This window comes from Primulina eburnea, chromosome 3 (genome assembly GCF_022965805.1).
Source record: "Primulina eburnea isolate SZY01 chromosome 3, ASM2296580v1, whole genome shotgun sequence".
NCBI classification, from domain to species: domain Eukaryota; kingdom Viridiplantae; phylum Streptophyta; class Magnoliopsida; order Lamiales; family Gesneriaceae; genus Primulina; species Primulina eburnea.
In genome coordinates this window covers 1,158,900-1,177,524 of record NC_133103.1, presented here as the reverse complement: position 1 = coordinate 1,177,524, position 18,625 = coordinate 1,158,900, and the positions used below count along the sequence as shown (strand labels likewise).

Here is an 18,625-nt window from a genome sequence, read left to right as displayed (position 1 = left end):
CATGGTCCTAATTGTCCACCATATGTTATCCTAAAAAAATTGCAATTAAAAATTGACCACTTATACTAACAATTTCAGGGTACAATCCCAACAACATGATGCACAAATTCTGTGCTTTGGTTTCCCTTTTTGTTTTCTTCTTAATTTCGGTTAGTAAGGTGTCCACCCACTATAAATACCACCCAGACCATAACCTGGAATCTCTATTTGCCTGTCTCCATAGCCCATTTTGTTCCCATTCATGCACCCAAAACTTAAGAGGTATAAATGTAGGGGAAACCTTGCCGCAAAGAATCAGAATTAGGCGGCGGCGGCGGGTTGTATCGTCGGAGAATATGAAGTACCAAAGTTTTTATATATGGAGCTGCATGCAGATGGAGAATTATTTATCTTCACTGCCCATTTAAAGATTTGTTTAAAACTCGATCCAATCTATCTACCGGCTAGCTGTTCTTTAATTTCTTTAGTTTGATTTTTCTTTCTTTTATTTTTGTTACTTCTTTCTCTTGTTTTGCCATTGCGAGAAAGTTCCCGGACAGAATCCTTCAAGGGTTTTCCACCCCGCAACTTTCAAGAGCCAAAGATTCCATTTTTCGAGGTAAATTTCTTTGTTTAATCAGGTATTCTTTTGCATTCATTTTGTTTGGTGTATTTTTTTGTAGCATAAATAAGTATATATTTTTTTAATTCCCCAAGATTCCATGACTGCGGTAATTTATTTTTTCCCTTTTCTTCTTTCGTGCTAAGGTTATGAGAAAATAGAGAGAAATTTAAAGAAATGTTTTTTGGAGGATTGGGTAAGGAACGTTACTTAAATAAAATTATTAACATCTTAATTTAAAATTATTGTCCAAGTGGCCCACAAGCGTGGACTGGACAGTGGACAAAGAATCATTATTTTGTCCGAACAAGCATTCATTCATTCGTCAGCTATACTTCCATAAATAATGTTACATATAAAATTATAGAACAATTCTTTATAAATTCCATAAAAAAATCTCAAATTATAATAACAAAATCTCAAGATTACGTTCTATTATTTTAAAGGGACAAACATGAACATGGGCAAGAATTAGAATCTCGCAGAAGAGATTGGAGGGTATATATATATATATCAACCAAATCTTGAATTATTACTTATTGTTGCAGGAGTAGTTGAAATAAAGAGAAAAAGTGAGTGGTAAGGGGAAAGATGTTGACGTGTATTACTTGCTCGAAGCAAAGAATGGAAGATGGGGGTGATGATACCCCGCGTAGGACTCCAAATCCTAAAGACACCCTCAAAAGCCTCACCACCCAGGTTCCAGTACTCTCCTCTCTCTAATTATTGTATTTCTTTCGTTCAATCCACGTATAATTGATCTCAAGCGTACTTATAATTATTATTAACAGAGAAAGTAGATATTCTTAATCCATGTAAGCACTCTCCTTAATGTTACTTTTTCCACACCCAATGATGGGTCCACTCTTGTAACCTTCTATGGAAGTGGTCTAGTTCTTGGTTTTGGATTTTTATAACATTTTTGTGTAACAATCTGTATAGCACTAATAAAAATTTGATTCATATATTGATTATAAAAGGTTAAAAGAAGTTACAGCTCATTAGCTGGGAATGTTATAGAAGATTTTTTTTCCCAACACAACCAAAGTGTATAATGCAAGGGGCAAGGCGTTTAGGCAGCCTTTTTCATATATGGCTAGACTGTTTCAAGAAAGCTTATTGCATCATCAGTAATGGTTTGTCGTATAATTGAGGCAGGCAGCAACGAGTCGATAATGACTTCCAAAGAAGGGAACATTGTCACTCTCACACCTAGGATCATGTGTCCAAATCTGGTCCCAATATGTCTGGTCCAGCCCTTGTTCTTTTCTCTTTAAAGTTTATTTTTTTGGGGGATAAACCTGTTTTCCAGTTTTCCATGCGTGATCAATTAGTCAGACTGGAAAATTTTAATGTCTAATTAGTATCGGTATTGAATTGATATTGTTTTTTAATATTCAAATTACATATAAAAACTTTCTTCTTAGAACGGAGAATACTCTGAAAGCTACAACAATATTTTCACTACTTTCTCAATGTCCTAATTTCAGTTTGAATTAGAAATATGCTCTGTTTGAGAGTCAGAGCTTTATTTCGCAAAGCTTGGATACATACCAATTGGTTCGAGTATTGTTAAACGAGAATTTGAAAAGTATGGTTTTACGTGTAATTTTCCATTCATATATTGGCTAAGAATTCTAGCACAATTTCTTAACACCAGATCAAGGATATGGCATTGAAGGTTTCGGGAGCGTACAAATGTATGCCCGGTCAGACAGATGACAACTTCAAGAAGCGAATACCTTACCCCGATTTCGATACAATATCAGAGGGGGTTCTGTACCCTTTTGTGCAACCAGGAAGCTCCAGTCATGCTCCAGCTTGGGATTTTTTGAGAGGCGGAAATCGTCCAGCTCAGCCTGACCCAAAATTTTCTGGTGGACTAGAATCTAGAGACACGGTGCTAGAGAAGGAAGATGAATCAAAAGAATGGATGGCACAAGTGGAGCCGGGTGTTCAGATTACTTTTCTGTCCCTTCCTCGAGGCGGGAACGATCTTAAAAGGATCCGTTTCAGGTATACACCCGCTAACAACATTTGTGTCTATGTGATTTTCAAGAAATAGTATCTAAATTTCAAAATAAAATTAACTTGGATGTCCGCTTTGTTTTTATTGTATGACCTCCGTCTTGATTGGAATCTGAAGCCGGGAGATGTTTAACAAATGGGAAGCACAAAGATGGTGGGCCGAAAATTACGATCGAATAATGGAGCTGTATAATGTCCAGAAATTCAATCAGCAAGCTTGCAATACTCCAGGGAGATCAGAAGATGGAGTAAGTCAGACTCATTTTCTCTTCCATTGTGCTCTTGTTCAACAAGATTAAGATCATCTTTCAATTCGAATCGCTTTCGTTGTTAAAGAAACAGTTGTTCTTTTTTTTGAAGATAATTGCTTATATATCCACAAAATATAAGACTTTACTTCCTATTACTGCAGAGGGACTCGACATATTCAAGGCTTGGGTTAGCCATGGAAAGCCCTCGAATGACTCCATCGGTAAACAAAGAATGGACTCCGCGGTACCATCCCCATGGTGGAAGCCAGCATTACAACCACGGATCCAGTGCATACCACGACGCTGGCACGAAGAGTGAGACTATGGAAGCATCAAGAATGACGACTTCATCTCGAGATGAGGCCTCAATATCGGTTAGCAATGCAAGTGACATTGAGTCCGAGTGGATTGAAGAAGATGAGCCAGGTGTTTATATTACCATCAGACAATTTCCCGATGGAACCAGAGAACTTCGACGTCTCAGATTCAGGTAACCAAACTCAGACCTTTTGAGATTTTCCCAATATTATTGATTCTCGATTTTATAGGTGTCTAAAGTCTAAACAATACGTTTGAAATTAAACCATCTTTTGTAGTCGCGAGAAATTCGGAGAGGCACCTGCGAAGCTTTGGTGGGAATCTAACCGGGATAGAATACAATCTCAATATCTTTGCTAGTACATCAGAGACATTAACATTGGAACACCGGTGACCGACGGGGCTGAATTAACCACCATTGTTGTGGTTAGAAAAAGTTACCATGACGTTAGTTATACTTAGAAATATTGTCTTATAAAGAGAGTTTAAATTCAACCAGATTTTTCATCGAGTTGCTGCTTTGTTTTCGGTGTTTTATCCCAGCCTAGGCCTTGCTTTATTCAAGATTTTGTTCAGGCTTACACCACTAATTATTGAACAGTTAAATTTCACCTGTCTCATTTGCATGGTTTTCTTAGAGAAAGTAAAAACTGCACGATTCTCTCATTAATATCATTTATTTGCCGATAAGCATAAATAAATAATCACTATAAACATCAATGTAACGTACAACTCGACAAGATTTGCTTAGAGCCTTCTAGAGAATACACTGTCAAAAAGAAAAGTACTAAATGTTATTTGGAAGATATGAACTTGAAACTGTTGTTCCGATATATGGCTTCAAGTGGTATAAAAAAATATATAAATAAATGGATCTCTGCGTAAACAAACTTGTACCCAGAATTTGAATCTTATTTCTCTGTATTATCTTGAACTTTTATTTGAGGAATACCAGAGTTTCTTTTGGCAAATCAGAATCTTTTCTGATTTGACACCGTACTCGGTGTCTTCTTTCCGGCAATCCCATCTCATCCCTTTAGCTAATGTAGCCACCGCATCCACAAAGTAGCTCGATTCTCGAATTAAGGTGTACCCATTTGGCCGGAGAATACGATCCATTTCAAGCAAAACATACTTCATTTCGCACCTGTCAAATAAAAATAGTTCCTGTAAAGTCGTTTTGCAGTTGAATAAGAAGAAATTTTATCAAGAAATGTGGTATTCGATTGTTCACCTTTGACTTTCAGCGGTGAAAAGGCCGTCTAGATGAAGAAGATCATATGTTCGAGGATATGTTGAGAAAGCCTCACACCTAACAAGACAGACAAATATGAGACACTGTTGAAAAATGAGACCCTGGGGCGGGGTGCGGTGCTGATACTATGATCTATTTTCGAGTGAGAGGGCGTAAGTTACCAGTCGTGATATGTCCCGATGAGGCCTCTATCGTACACCACTCCAAGTGTATTAGGAGCATAAGAGGAAACAACATTCATGACCCATGAAGGGTACTCAACCAAACCAGCAGCGAAACCTCCATACATAGTGTTCATGTCCATGATGTTTCTTATCTTGTCCGTTCCGATAGCAGGGAGCAACTTCCTATAGTGTTTTACTCGTGTCCTCCATTTACTATCGTCGTGCTTGAAAGCACCGTCACTTCCACCACGAACATCAGAAACACGTTCTGGGGAAGTATGCAGCCGTTCCGGCCATTTTGGGAGCGATTTTAATGCTAGTTTTTTGTACTTCGGATTAGGAGTAACAACACAACCTCGAATTGGAGTGTACCATGCTGAATCGGGTTCAAGACTGTCATCACATTTTGGAGGAAACGTATCGGGAGCATCAAGTTTACTGTAACAGCTGCTATCAGATGATTTCTGCCAGACAGCAATGTCGTCTTTCTTCTTGTACAATTTGAAACACATTGAAGTAAGCAATTCTTGCAACTTTTCATAATCCGATTTCTGCTCTTCAATGGTCGTATTCCATCCCCTCCATCGATTCTCATAGTTTACCGGGGGGCCTGAGAGAACCCAGAAACCACCAGGCCGAAGAACACGATTTATCTCTAATAGGTAAATTCCACCTGAAAATTCAAAATAAACAAGTCAAGAACCATGCTCGGAGCAAGGGTTGTGGATATTTCTAGTTTCCTAGGGAATTACCGAATTCGGTCCATGGTATAAGGCATCTTGAGCAATGTGCCATGTCGAAAGAGCTCGATGGAAAAGGAAGTCTTTGTGTTGAGATGACACCAAGAATCGCAGGAATTCCGCGTTCTAGGGCAAATTGAACTTGAGCCTCGTGATTATCTCTCGGGGCAAGTGAGACCGTCAGGATCCCACGATCAAGTAAATCTCCTCCCCAGCTAGCAACCTATACAAATTGTGCAGTCAAGAACTTCGATACTTGATGGTAAAATACAGATGTACGCAGCTCATGGGAGAAACATAAAACTCGTACTCACCCCACATCCGGTATCAATGGCAGTTCGGACCGTTCCATCTTTCATTTCCGGGATCAAATCTTGCATCAAATCAACATACAGACTGACACCATTCGGAAACATTGTGCCACCACCGGGAAAGAGGAACTTCTCCCCTTCTTTCTTAAGCCAGTGTTGATTAGACTTTTGTTTGTTAATCCAATCATATGGAACATTCCTGGGCAGAACCGATCATTGAAAATTTATGCATTTAGCATAACTTTTTAAATGAAGCCTTCCTCGCTATATTGAAAACTGAAGTTGATATAATCGATGTAATTCAAATATACCAAAGTGCCCACAGATCGCTCCCCAGCATAATTGCAATGGCACAAAACCAGTATTTTTAGCAGGATAACGAAATTACCTGTACCAACATTCGTCCCTGCTCTTGGGCCATCTGATCGGTAATTTATAACCATCGGGTGGGGGAATTATGCATTCTTTCTTTTCAAACACTGGAGGGCAATGTCGTTCAAGAAACGAAAGGCGATGAAGACTGTACTTTTTCCATCTCTGCAAGAGAAAAGGAAAGCATTATCTCATCAGCACAACATTTAGAACAAGAAATTAACTGAACAAAAAGCCTCTGAATCGAATATTAGAAGGCAACCTTCGGATCTGTGCAGGGCGTGTAATCTTGAAATTCGGGACCACATTCGGGAAATGTTGCAGCTTTAATTTGAAGAGATCCTCCGGTCGTTTCCTTGGATGTTTCCACGGATTTACTGATATCTTTAGCTACATATCTATCTTTCTCTGAACAAAAAATTCCACCAAGATAGAACGAAAATCCACATAATGCGATGAACATTATCGACATGGGAATTGCCCTAGAATTTTTACTAGGGTGAGAACTTGGTTTTCCATCTTTATCCTTCATGGTTTCTTGATTATTTTTCTACAATCTGCAAGTATATGAGACTAGATGAATATCACTGCAACTTAAGCTTAAAAAACAAGTCCAAATGGTCGAATACATTTCAGACCCTTACGAATCATGAATCCAACAGGCATGAAACAGAATAATTTCATGAATGAGTATAATAGACGAAAAAGGCATACATCCATTTCTATCAAGAGTAGTTTCCGAAAAAGATTATATACATATAAATAGCTTAATCTAACACTTATATAGCAGCAAATCACGATTCCCGAGTACACAAAAATTTACATTAAGGCGATGTAGGAGCTAAATGTGAGTTGGAAGCGTTACCACAGTAACAAAAAGGAAACTTATGCAGATCTAGCAATCAAGACAAGAAAATATGAAGTAAAAAATTAGAGAAATTGAAGAAAAAGGGAAGCAATTTTTATGCCAATATTTGTGTGATGTTGGAGCCCAAATCTGAATGAATTTCAGCCTACTTCTTGAGGGCCCTCTTCATCGTTAAGCTAAAAAAAAGATGAAAGAAAAAGAAACCACCAAATAAAAGAATCCCACCTAACTAGCGTAGCCATGCAAAGAAACTAAAAGTACTCGATGCAAAAAAAAAAATTAATCATGCCTTACAGATGACGAAAAGATTACTCAAGAAACCGAGTAACAAACCAATCCCTCTGAATATATTTTTGAAAAAATTCAAAGCTCTAACAAGAAGGAAAAAACAAACCCAAGATGCCAGAATGGAATTTGCAATAAAGATCCAATCTTTTAACTAAAATATGCATACAAGCTCAAGAGCCTCCTCCAAACTCCAAATCAGATCCGATTGCCAAAATTGGAATGTAAGCCAAAATTTTCCAACACGTAGAAGAAAAAACTCAGATCATGGAAACGGAGGCAGCCCATTTTCGAAAATTTCGACCAAAAAAAAAAACACAAGAAACAGAGAACAATGTCAAATTAACCAGAAAAGGCACAACGCAAAGAGCAGAGTCAAGATCTGTCCCACAAAACAACAAAAATATATGATATAATCCGATTATCAGAAACATTAAAAGATCGAGAAAAAGTACCTCACAGAAAAGAATGCGTATATGTATGAATATAAACACACACACACGCACGCACACTTCAGCCACAAAATCGAGGACGACTAAACTCAAAGTACTTTCCGGAAACAAGACTGCAAACCTTAAGAACCAATGCCAACCCAAGAACGAATAGAAATCCCTCTTACAATACTACGTATTTATTGTTGAATCAGGGACAAAAGAATGTGACAGCAAATTGATAGAGTGATACCCAACCTTGTGAAAAGGATGAGGGAAAGATGTGAATGTACTTTACCCTGCCGCACCGATGTTCATCCTCTCATGCATATAGACATTAGAGAGGCATGTGTTATGCGTAGCTGTCTTAATATTAACTGGTTTTTTTTATCATCATCATTATCATAGAATAAATAATATATATTCCTTTTCGGTTCGAAAGGTATCTTCCTGCTTTGCTCCAAAAGGTGAAATCGCTCATCTTAACCGTGTCTCACCTCCGGTCCGGTAGAAATATGAGAGGAGGTAAATCATGGTGACTCAGCCAACCAGCAACAGCTAGACCTTATGCTACGCCGCGCACAAGGAGCTCCCTCTCATTGGAGAGAATTTAACTCCCACACTGACGCTTGTGAGACTCGATCCCTGGTCATTGTTACAAGATTCACTGCTGCTGATCAACTGAGCTAAGCCCGTACGGACAATGTAGCTTCCTGCTTGTTTCTACATTGTGTTGTGTTTTTCTTTGTGGGGTTAATTCAATTTAACAAAATAGTGGAAAATGGGTGAATAATCAACTTTATAGATGAAGTTATGGAACACAAAAAATGGGTTGTGTGGAATTATTATTATTATTATTATGGAAATGACTTCCTATGCTTACCAGAAATAAATGCTACTGGAAAATATGGTCCACTGCAAATCTGCCACGTAGTTATGCATTTAAAATGGATCATGGGTCGGGTTGTCTTTTCCACATTAAATATTTGCCCAAAAAATATTGACTTATTTTAAATGGATCTGAGTGATTATTTTAAATGTTGTAATATACAGTGTGTGTGTGTGTGTGTGTATTTCTCATCTACTCACTTGCTGAAGCTGGGAGATTACAAATTATTGTACACCTTATTTTATTTTTCACAAATCGAGCATTTTTATAATATTTCATAATAAAAATATCTTACTCCACGTTCTAATCTTATAGGCCGGCTGTTCAAATTTTTTATTTCTTTTTTTTAAAAAAAACTCAAAACTCCAATAAATATATTACTCGATCGGAGTTTGTAATTAAAATGACAATAATAATATGTTATAAAATAAATAAAAGAGGAAAGTGTAAATTCGTGAATAAAATAAGTGCCGTCATTTTTAGATCAGAATAAAATATTATTATGAAATGAAAAAATAATTGGATGGATACAGCATTTGGCATGAATGGAGCAGCTACTTAACAAACTTCACATGGATTTTGACTAATTTATAAATTTGCCTACACTATTCAACGCCCATTCTGATTTTCTTTTTCTTTGTTTTTCCCAATCTGTCGGCTGCTCTCTTTTCTTTTTTCTTTTTTTTTTAAAAAAAAAATCTTAAATAAAATTTATATTAAAAAAATAAATAAATGGACATACAATTAGAAAACGTCGGATAAAAATATAAAATAATCATTCAATTTCCAAAACTACTTTTATTTATACAAAAAGATCAATTCTTGCCACCTTTTTCTTTTTGAGTTTGCTTTAATACGTACTTATCCACGTGAAAATGTTTATATATATGTAAAGATTAAATAATGATTATTGAGATATGAAATTATCTATATGCAAACATTAATATTTAAATTTTTAGTGATACCAATTCTCATTCGAAGCCTACCATCACTCTATTCAAATTCTCATTTCACGCTAGAAAATTTTACGAATCTAAAAACAGTCGTTGAATTATATAATATCATTCGTTTATATTTTGTCCATTAATTTAAAATAGTAAAAAATAAAATATTATAATTTACATGTAGATCTTGCAAAAACTTTCCAATAATTGTATATTGATGATTTCTTTATTCTCATATATTGATGATTTATTTATTCTCAACATGCATGCATGATCGATAGGATGACAGCTTTGCATTCATAATCAATGAAGAAAAACTTCATGTGATGTGTCGTGCATAAAACAAGCATGTCTCCATCATTATATGTTTTATTCTTTTTATTTTGTCAATTTAATCAAGATTATATTTTTATTAATTAGTTTATAGAGTTGAAGATGTTCATATTTTAAACCCTGTGAAATAAAATTTATTTAAAACCAAATATATTTTTGACTTTTTTGTACCGTTGTACGTACGAAAGCATTTGCGGTGAACTAATTCTTATTTCTAGTTTATTTGGGTTGATGAGATTTCATGGGATAAATGATGTTGTCAATATTAAAATATTTGAGTTGGACATGAAATAATAATAATAATAATAATAATAATAACAAGTTTACTTTGATTGATTGAATTAGAGTCAGGGTGATGAATTACTATTTTATCTTTTAAATAATTAGTAAGGTTATATATTAAGTACTGTAATATTGCAATTTTCTGTTGAATAATTTGATTAGTGTAGGATATATACATAATTAGTGTGGGGACCCGGACGCTAATCAAGTTCTTAATCATCATTGGGACTAATTAATCAATTATAAAACAGGGTCTAAATTTTTTTTTCTTTTTAACCTGCGGAACGTAGTGAAATCAAACTAATATACAACTCAGTATAAAATAAAGTACATGTCATGTACCGTCTACAAACCAGTAGAACTAAGGTTCAACATCTATATATCAAGTGTCACACCCTATATACATCAAAGTCTGAAGTCTCCACGCTCTATCACGATCTCTCCTCATCTCCTGGACCCTGATCATGTCCCACCTGTTGTCATGTACACATACAAACAAGACAACAGCCGGATAACTCCGGTGAGAATAAATTCCAGTATAAATCAACGAAACATGCAATCATATAAACAAATATAAAGTATGTAATCAGGTAACAGATATATGTATCAAAATCTGAAACATAACCAATCATAGACTGTCGACAATGCTCATAACTCTATCATTCAGACTAGACTCAATCCTAGTCTAGGGATCCCGGTTTCCAGATGTGGTGTTCCTATATTGAATTCCGTAATAGAAGGAACAGTAATTTCATTACTCGATATAACCAAATATGGTGTTCCTATATCGAATTCCGTAATAGAAGAATTCCAATCCTATTTACTCGATATAACCAAACATCCGGTGTCCTGACCTAACCGTCATGGACTGTAGCTCTATCGCTAATATCCTATATTGAGACATCGTGCAATGTGCCCGTGGCGATACCACCACTATCAGGCACTTCTGTCACAAGATTACTCGTCTAACACCTGTCATCTATAATTCAAGAAAACAAGTACATCAATCAATTCACTGCAAATGTCAATGCAATAAAACAAAGTATGTGATTTAGGGAAACTCAAGTCTAAACTGACTTAAGTCGATCTCCCAATACCACATTGATTTATACCTTTCGTTTGTAGTCTCGGTCTGTAGAAATATCAATTCTGAACTCAAGACTGTCTCTGTAAATCTGACGACATATTGAGAATCATAATATCAATATTCTATTCTCAATTCAACACTGAATCTGATTAATCTGGACTTAAATCCAATCAATGGCATAACGACAGCATCTCAGTATTCCCGTCAATACCAAATCACTCGACATCAATTACAAATCATAACTTATATCCAATATAATCTGTAATTCATTCATAATCCAAATCTGTCCGATCTCAACTCAATATAATCAGAAAATCATATCAATTCCATAATCAGTCTGTTTCTTAATCTGACTTCGATTCTACGATGTCTATATCAAGAACATCATATATGAATCCTATTCAATTCTGACAATGACATAATTCCAAAACATGTCAAAACGTAGTAAAACTTACGTCCAGTTGTAGCCTATGTTGATAGGAACACAGTACCGAAGTCGGATTATAATTTGGACGGACGGATTTCTCACAAAAGGCGTAAGGATTTTCAACACAAAAGCCGAACCCTTTTCTCGATTATTTCTTTCTTTCCTTTTTCGTAAATCCTGAAGGATTCGTACATATATATATATATATATATGCATGCACTTGATACGTGTCATCTTTAATGGATTTCGGTCGGCGCTCGGGCGGTAAGAAAATACCGCTCGAGCGCGGACTCTATGTCCAAGCATTTTCCTAATGCACTTTGGCGCTCGGGCGGTCACAAACTACTGCCCGAGCGCCACATCTTCTGTCCAAGACGTGTTTCTATAGAACTTTGGCGCTCGGGCGGTCATTTCTTACCGCTCGGACGCCACTAATTCTGTCCAAAGATTTCACCCTTCATATTTAATCTTATTTCATGTCCCGATTAATCCTTTCATAATCATATCAATTATAAATCAACAATTATCGATTACTAGGATTAAATTTTCGGGCATTACAATTAGTATATAAATAAATAATAATTTCTAATTAACATTTGACGAGATTAACAAAAAAAAATAGATTATTAATTATTCTCATACGAGCAAGTAAATTAATATATTATTAATGAATGGGTCTCATGTGAGACCGTCTCACGGATTTTAATCTGTGAGACGGGTCAACCCTACCCATATTCACAATAAAAAGTGATACTCTTAGCATAAAAAATAATACTTTTTCATTGATAACCCAAATAAGAGATCCGTCTCACGAATATGACCCGTGAGACCGTCTCACACAAGTTTTTGCCATTATTAATTATAGGCGTGTAGTGGCGAGCACTCCGCGGAAAGTCTCTAACCAAAATATTTTATTCAATCAATGGATATTAAAAAAATACGTAGAAAATGTAATTAACCCATTTATTCACCTTCGTTATGTTTTCATAATTGACAAGATTTAATCACTAATTTTTATTGCATATCGCTGATAATAGCTTAATTTAAAAATAAAAATCTCACACAAAAATACATGAAAGAAACCCTCTTTTAAATCGTATATTAAGCAAATTATCTTGTAAAACAAATTGTGCTTTACAATTTTCATAAGAAAATGTTTCACATTTAAGAATCTCTTTCTTAGTCTATAATACAGATTCAAATCATGGTGATAATAATAATAATAATTATTATTATTATTATTATTATTATTGTAATATCTTAAACAACTAGCTAGATTTAATTAATGTCGGGTTCAAAATTTAAATGAAAATCCAACTGTGAGCAACCTTTTAATCACATTATTCGATTCAACTTCCCCTTGTATAGTTGTATATGTATGTATATATTCTACACACTTTTTTCAAAATCTGGAAATATAAAGTATTTATTTAATTTGGTTGATGCTGTTTGAGGATCAAATTAAATATCTATTCTAGAATAATGACGTTGACCAGATAATTCATCGCCTAATTTTGGATCACATGCCAAGATGAGGGCTACACCCCGCCATTTGCTGCATTCTGAGCACACAAACATATGACATACACACATTTATATATGGTTATAATGTTCACCAACCGTGTCAATCTCTGTGATGGTCAATGAGATGTCACTAATTCATTAAATAATATCAGACATATCTAAATTATACATTCAATAAATGAATGTTACAAAGACAAAAAAATAGATAATAAATCGATATTATGAGAAAGCGACATATTCCTAGTCTTACGCTTTTGTTATAGTATACCATTTTTCTTTCTTTTTTAAAAAATATTCGGTAAAAAAATTATTTGGTAGAAAAATTATATTATATAATATTCGAGATTAAACTAAGCCAACTTAAATTTTTAATATTTTGGAGGAGTATATTTCTTAGTTTAATTGGCAATATTGATTTTATTGTTAAAAACGTATGCAAAACAAACTTTTTTTATGAGTATAAATTTCAAATATCAGTTATAAATATTTTTTAAGAATTATATATATTTACAAAAATGATTCAATATTAAATTAGATAATTATTAAAATATTTACCATATAAAAAATATAGTCTAAATAAATATAGAGTTGGTCTCATGTGAGACCGTCTCACGGATACTAATCAGTGAGACGGGTCAATCCTACCCATATTCACAATAAAAAGTAATACTCTACGCATAAAAAATTATACTTTTCATGGATGCCTCAAGTAAAAGATCCGTCTCACAAATTCGATCCGTGAGATCGTCTCACACAAATTTTTGCCATAAATATAATATGTTATGAACGTCGGGAAAATATAGGGGCCGCAACAATTGATTATTCTAGCAACTAAAGTACGTGCATGCATGTGCCACCCGATGTGACCATTCCTCGTTCACATGACTTTTTTTCTCATGATAAAATAAATGTAGATTGCATAGTATATTTCATCTCGTTTATTATTATTATTATTATTATTATTATTATTATTATTATTATTATTATTTTGTGATAATTATAAAATATATTAGCTAATTAATTGGAAATTTTTAAAATAAATTTAATATGACAAGTCATTATAAAGTGAAATATTCGATAATGAGTAAAAACTTTATTAGTCGTTAAATTTGATTTGTTGCATCTGAAATCAAATTTAAACATACATGAGAATGAATTTTTGTATATATATTTAACGATTCAGTTTAAATAAATAAAAAAACTTATTAATATTCGTCCAATATTTTTAATTAAAATCATTTTAGAAAAGTAAATAAATTTTCTATCAAGATGGACCTGGCACTGTCAAGAAGCATATCAAGATTGTTTTGAGCAATCTATGAAAATTGGGCCATCAATTGGATCATTGACGAAAGTCACAAACAATGGTTTTTATTTATTTATTTATTATTTTGTAAAGAGTGAGTCTCATGTGAGACCGTCTCACGGATCATAATCTGTGAGACGGGTCAACCATACTCATATTCACAATAAAAAGTAACACTCTTAGCATAAAAAGTAATACTCCTTCATGAGTGACCCAAGTAAGAGATCCGTCTCACAAATACGACTCGTGAGACCGTCTCACACAAGTTTTTGCTTTTTTTTAAATGGTGGAGGTTGGGAATTGGTTGTTTAATCTTTAATGAATGCAATTTTCATGCCCAGACCCGAAGTGTTGCGTTCTACAAAACTAAAAGGACATATAGTTTTTTTTAATTTTTTTTTTGTTTTTCACGTGGTCGAATTTTAGTATTAGTATGTTATTTTTGCATATTTTTGCGATTTTGTTCCTTATTCTACTTAGAACCAATGCAACACTCACTTGCATAAAGTATCATATCAAAATATAACGCAATGAAGGAAAATGCAACTAAAAGTCTAAAAATATATATTTGGAACAATTAAGGGAAATTTTTTCAATTAAGGTAATAGTGACAACGATGCTATCAAGAAATCAACATCAAATTCATGTATATGTAAATGAAGTACCGTTAAAGAAAAGTTGATGGTTAGTCAATTAAATATTCGTTTAGAAAACAACCAACATTACAAGCAGGAATAACAATTTCCCAATAGGTTGGGGGTTCCACGAGAAAAATCTGAAAGAAAATGGGGATCCTCAATTTATTCGAGTTTGAAGATTTTTTAAATATCCGAAATAATTCGGAGGAGTATGAGATATTATCATCATCCTCAAACTCACCCCAAAAATAATATTAATATTATCGCTAATAATAATAGATAATAAAATTTACACACGTCTTGCCTCATTAATATTTTTTAATATAGATGATGATTTGATCCTCGAGATTTTGAGTTTGGTGAATCGGGAACTGAAGTAGGTACGTGGATAGTAATGGAATTCAGAGATGGAGGAGAAGATGACAAATCCCCGTCCCGCCCCATAGGCATCCATAATTTTAATACTATACTGCTACATACCAAATATCCTATTGGTACTCGGGTTCGGATATAGACTAGTACTCATATTTACAATAAGAAGTTATATTTTTGACATAAAAAATAATATTTTTTTATGAGTGATCTAAATAGAATATATTGTGTTAAAGGAGTTTTTATAGATAATATTTGATTTCATTTTATTTTATAAGTAAAATGCTCGATGATTAAGATAATGTGATGTCTATTATATTTGGATTTAATCAGATACAATTGAAAGATTTTGATGGTTCAATGATCAAGATTTGACAGAATAATGTTACAAGTTTCCAAAAGTCTGAAGATACAAATCACGAAATCGAATTTCAATAATTTGTAGAACGACATCAACAGATGAAAATGATTTTTTTTTTTTACTATACAACAATTCGAATCTCATATTTTGATGGCTCGCTTCGTAGGAAGGCTCCTCGATAACACGAGACTTCTCTAACACTTGAAATAATGTGAAATGTGATAATAAAAAGGATAAAATTCACACACCTCTCTCCACAGTAACTAGGGACATAACTGCACTGAAACCCTGCCCCTTGGACAAACTATGTTTCAATGAGGAAAAACGAATACAAAAACGTAAGGCAAAAATATATATGCAGCAAGGCAAAAGCAACCGTATCACATTAATATTGAAACAACACTCAAACTAACACAATCCTGAACATTAATATCGCATGCCACTTGGGAAAGCAGCATACAAAACAGAGTGAACATTGGCCTAACCGGGGACACAGAGTGCTGACTGAAAACGACAGAGAACTGGAACAAAATGCATTTATCAAATTCAAAGTGGATTCGGCCTCGGAAACGTTCTCTCTATTTCGTTCCAAAAGTGCCACATACGAATGATCCTCATTTTCGAAAAACAAATACCAATAAGTATACAGCTTAAAATTCAGAATATCACCAGTTGATTAAGGAATATCCCATGATCCAAATCAAAGGGAGGAACCAGAATTGATGCACCAAGTGTAGCTGATACACATATGCAAACAGAACAGAGTTCTGGACTTATAATTGAATAAAAACTTACAAGTGTCTGGACGAGAAGGAGGAAATTTTTCGAAACATATTGAAAGAACATCAACATCAAAAGGAAAAATGATAACAGCATCAAAGACACACAGAAAAGTAACTACCCAAGAAAATCAACATGCTTTTTCTAGACCGTTCGTAGTTCGTTTAACCAGACGTGAACCTAAAAATGCTACCTCGATTGTTCTAGAAAAAGGAATCATTTTTTTCATGTCACCGAAAACATAATAAGAAGACGGAAAACAAAATCAAGCATGCGCCAATGAACAAGAACAAGATACTCAATAAGATCGATTACTCAGATCTAAAATATCACCGATTTAGGACAGGGAGAATAAAAAGTTTAAACCTGAGGTGAGTAGACAGCGTATTATTCAGAGTACCGTAGAAAACACTGCCGTATCTCGTATTCACCGCTGCCTCAGATTCAGTTGATGCAAGGCGGGAACCTCATTTCCGCCAGAAGGAAAAAAAACAACGGCGGCGATATATATACACCCCCGATCGATACTCGCTAGTGTGCTCATACATCACTCGATTCAACGCAACCCGGCGAATATAGTTCCCGACCTGCACCAAGCGAATTAGAGGCCGCCGCAAGAAACAGAAATCCGAGCAGAAACCAAAGGCAGCAAGGCAGGCAGAAAGCACTCGGGTGTGAACAGAAAACACAAGAAGCATTTGCCTGCAGCCGCACGGTATTTATAGCTGAGACGGACGCATGGGATTCAGCCACTTGCCTTTTTGAGTGAATAATGGATATCCATATAAAATTAATAATTTACATTTGGCTCTGGATTTTATCTAAATTACGAGGAGAACCACTACACGTGGAAGCACGTGCTGCCTAGTACGACTCGTACGAGGCCCATACCTGAAAAATCTACTGCTTAATTTAACATCCAATTTTATAGATAACTATTTGATTAATAAAATTGAATCTTAAATCGGATCAAAATGATTATTAAAACATCTTAAAATTTTAACGATAAATATTTGACTATTAATCTATCCTTATTTAATCCATTCAACCAAACACACCCTTAGCATCAAAAGTAATATTTTTTTATGGATGACCCAAATAAGAAACCCGTCTCACAAATACGATCCGTGAGACCATCTCACACAAGTTTTTGCATTTTAAAATTGTGTATGTGTGTGTGTGATTTCACCGGATGTTTTTGTAGTTTACGCTTTTGGGGTAAATTGTGTGGCTCATTGGGAATGAGAATCTGATTTTGTATTTGTTCTTCCAACCTTTTCTTGTCAATTTTTATGCTATTCTGCTTAGATTAATAACGAATTTTATGTAGTGGTAAGGTTAGTTCCCAAAATTTTTTTTTTAGAGATCGTGACGCAATATTACGATATTAAAGTTTGAATTCTTCTTAATTAATTTTTTTAAAACAGAACATAAATTTTTAAAGTATTCAATAATAATAATAATATATTTATAATAATATTATAAGAAGTGAAAAGATAATGCTAAGGAGTGTGGAAATGAATTTGAAATAAGTTTCTATCTACAAAAATCATACATAAACTCCCTTTTCTTTTACCCGGGCAATGTATGGATGTCGTTCTTTGACATAAAAATTCAAATTTGTAATATAAGTTTTATATCGACATGTGAGATATGTTAATTCGATTCGTATTTGTGGTTAAAGTAATACTTTAATTCAAATCAGCATTTATTACATAATATATATTTGTTAAATAAACATTAATTTTTAAATAGATTTAATTGATTTTGTTGCGTCTAGATTAACATGAACATACAGGTGAAACAGTCTCTCATGTTAATTTTTTGAGGCAAATCTTTTTTTCGACTGTCACGCAAAAATATTATTTTTTATGTCAAAATATTATTTACGTTTTACTATATGGATCAAATCAATCCGTCTAAAAAAACTCACTCCTAATTTTATTTATTACTCTATTTTTAGATATTAGATATATATCGATCTTCTTATTTGAAATTGTCCAAATCATTCGACTGAGATATAGTATTAAATCTTAGAATTTTTTTTGAAAAAAAAAT

General features: G+C 34.1%; 2 protein-coding genes across 7 annotated transcripts; one reads left to right on the top strand and one right to left on the bottom strand.

The window, feature by feature from the left end:
* The first annotated feature begins 200 nt into the window (after positions 1–200).
* LOC140825117 (protein Brevis radix-like 1) lies at positions 201–3,829 on the top strand. 2 transcript variants are annotated; one of them, XM_073186667.1, is made up of 6 exons: positions 201–598; positions 1,150–1,300; positions 2,262–2,617; positions 2,748–2,877; positions 3,042–3,370; positions 3,477–3,829. In XM_073186667.1, exons 2-6 carry the CDS (start codon positions 1,193–1,195, stop codon positions 3,556–3,558), a joined length of 1,005 nt encoding a protein of 334 aa, XP_073042768.1. In that variant the 5' UTR covers positions 201–598; positions 1,150–1,192; the 3' UTR covers positions 3,559–3,829. The 2 variants fall into 2 exon arrangements, with proteins under 2 accessions (XP_073042768.1, XP_073042767.1); XM_073186666.1 differs by lacking the exons at positions 201–598; positions 1,150–1,300 and adding an exon at positions 1,591–1,851.
* Positions 3,830–3,837: 8 nt separating this feature from the next.
* Positions 3,838–7,995, bottom strand: LOC140825116 (probable methyltransferase PMT20). 5 transcript variants are annotated; one of them, XM_073186663.1, is made up of 8 exons: positions 7,883–7,995; positions 6,303–6,597; positions 6,057–6,205; positions 5,672–5,867; positions 5,370–5,580; positions 4,615–5,290; positions 4,433–4,510; positions 3,838–4,345 (listed from the first exon to the last, which is right to left on the bottom strand). In XM_073186663.1, exons 2-8 carry the CDS (start codon positions 6,570–6,572, stop codon positions 4,123–4,125), a joined length of 1,803 nt encoding a protein of 600 aa, XP_073042764.1. In that variant the 5' UTR covers positions 6,573–6,597; positions 7,883–7,995; the 3' UTR covers positions 3,838–4,122. The 5 variants fall into 5 exon arrangements, with proteins under 5 accessions (XP_073042764.1, XP_073042762.1, XP_073042763.1 ...); XM_073186661.1 differs by lacking the exon at positions 7,883–7,995 and adding an exon at positions 7,649–7,876; XM_073186662.1 differs by lacking the exon at positions 7,883–7,995 and adding an exon at positions 7,654–7,876.
* Between the last annotated feature and the right edge of the window lie 10,630 nt (positions 7,996–18,625).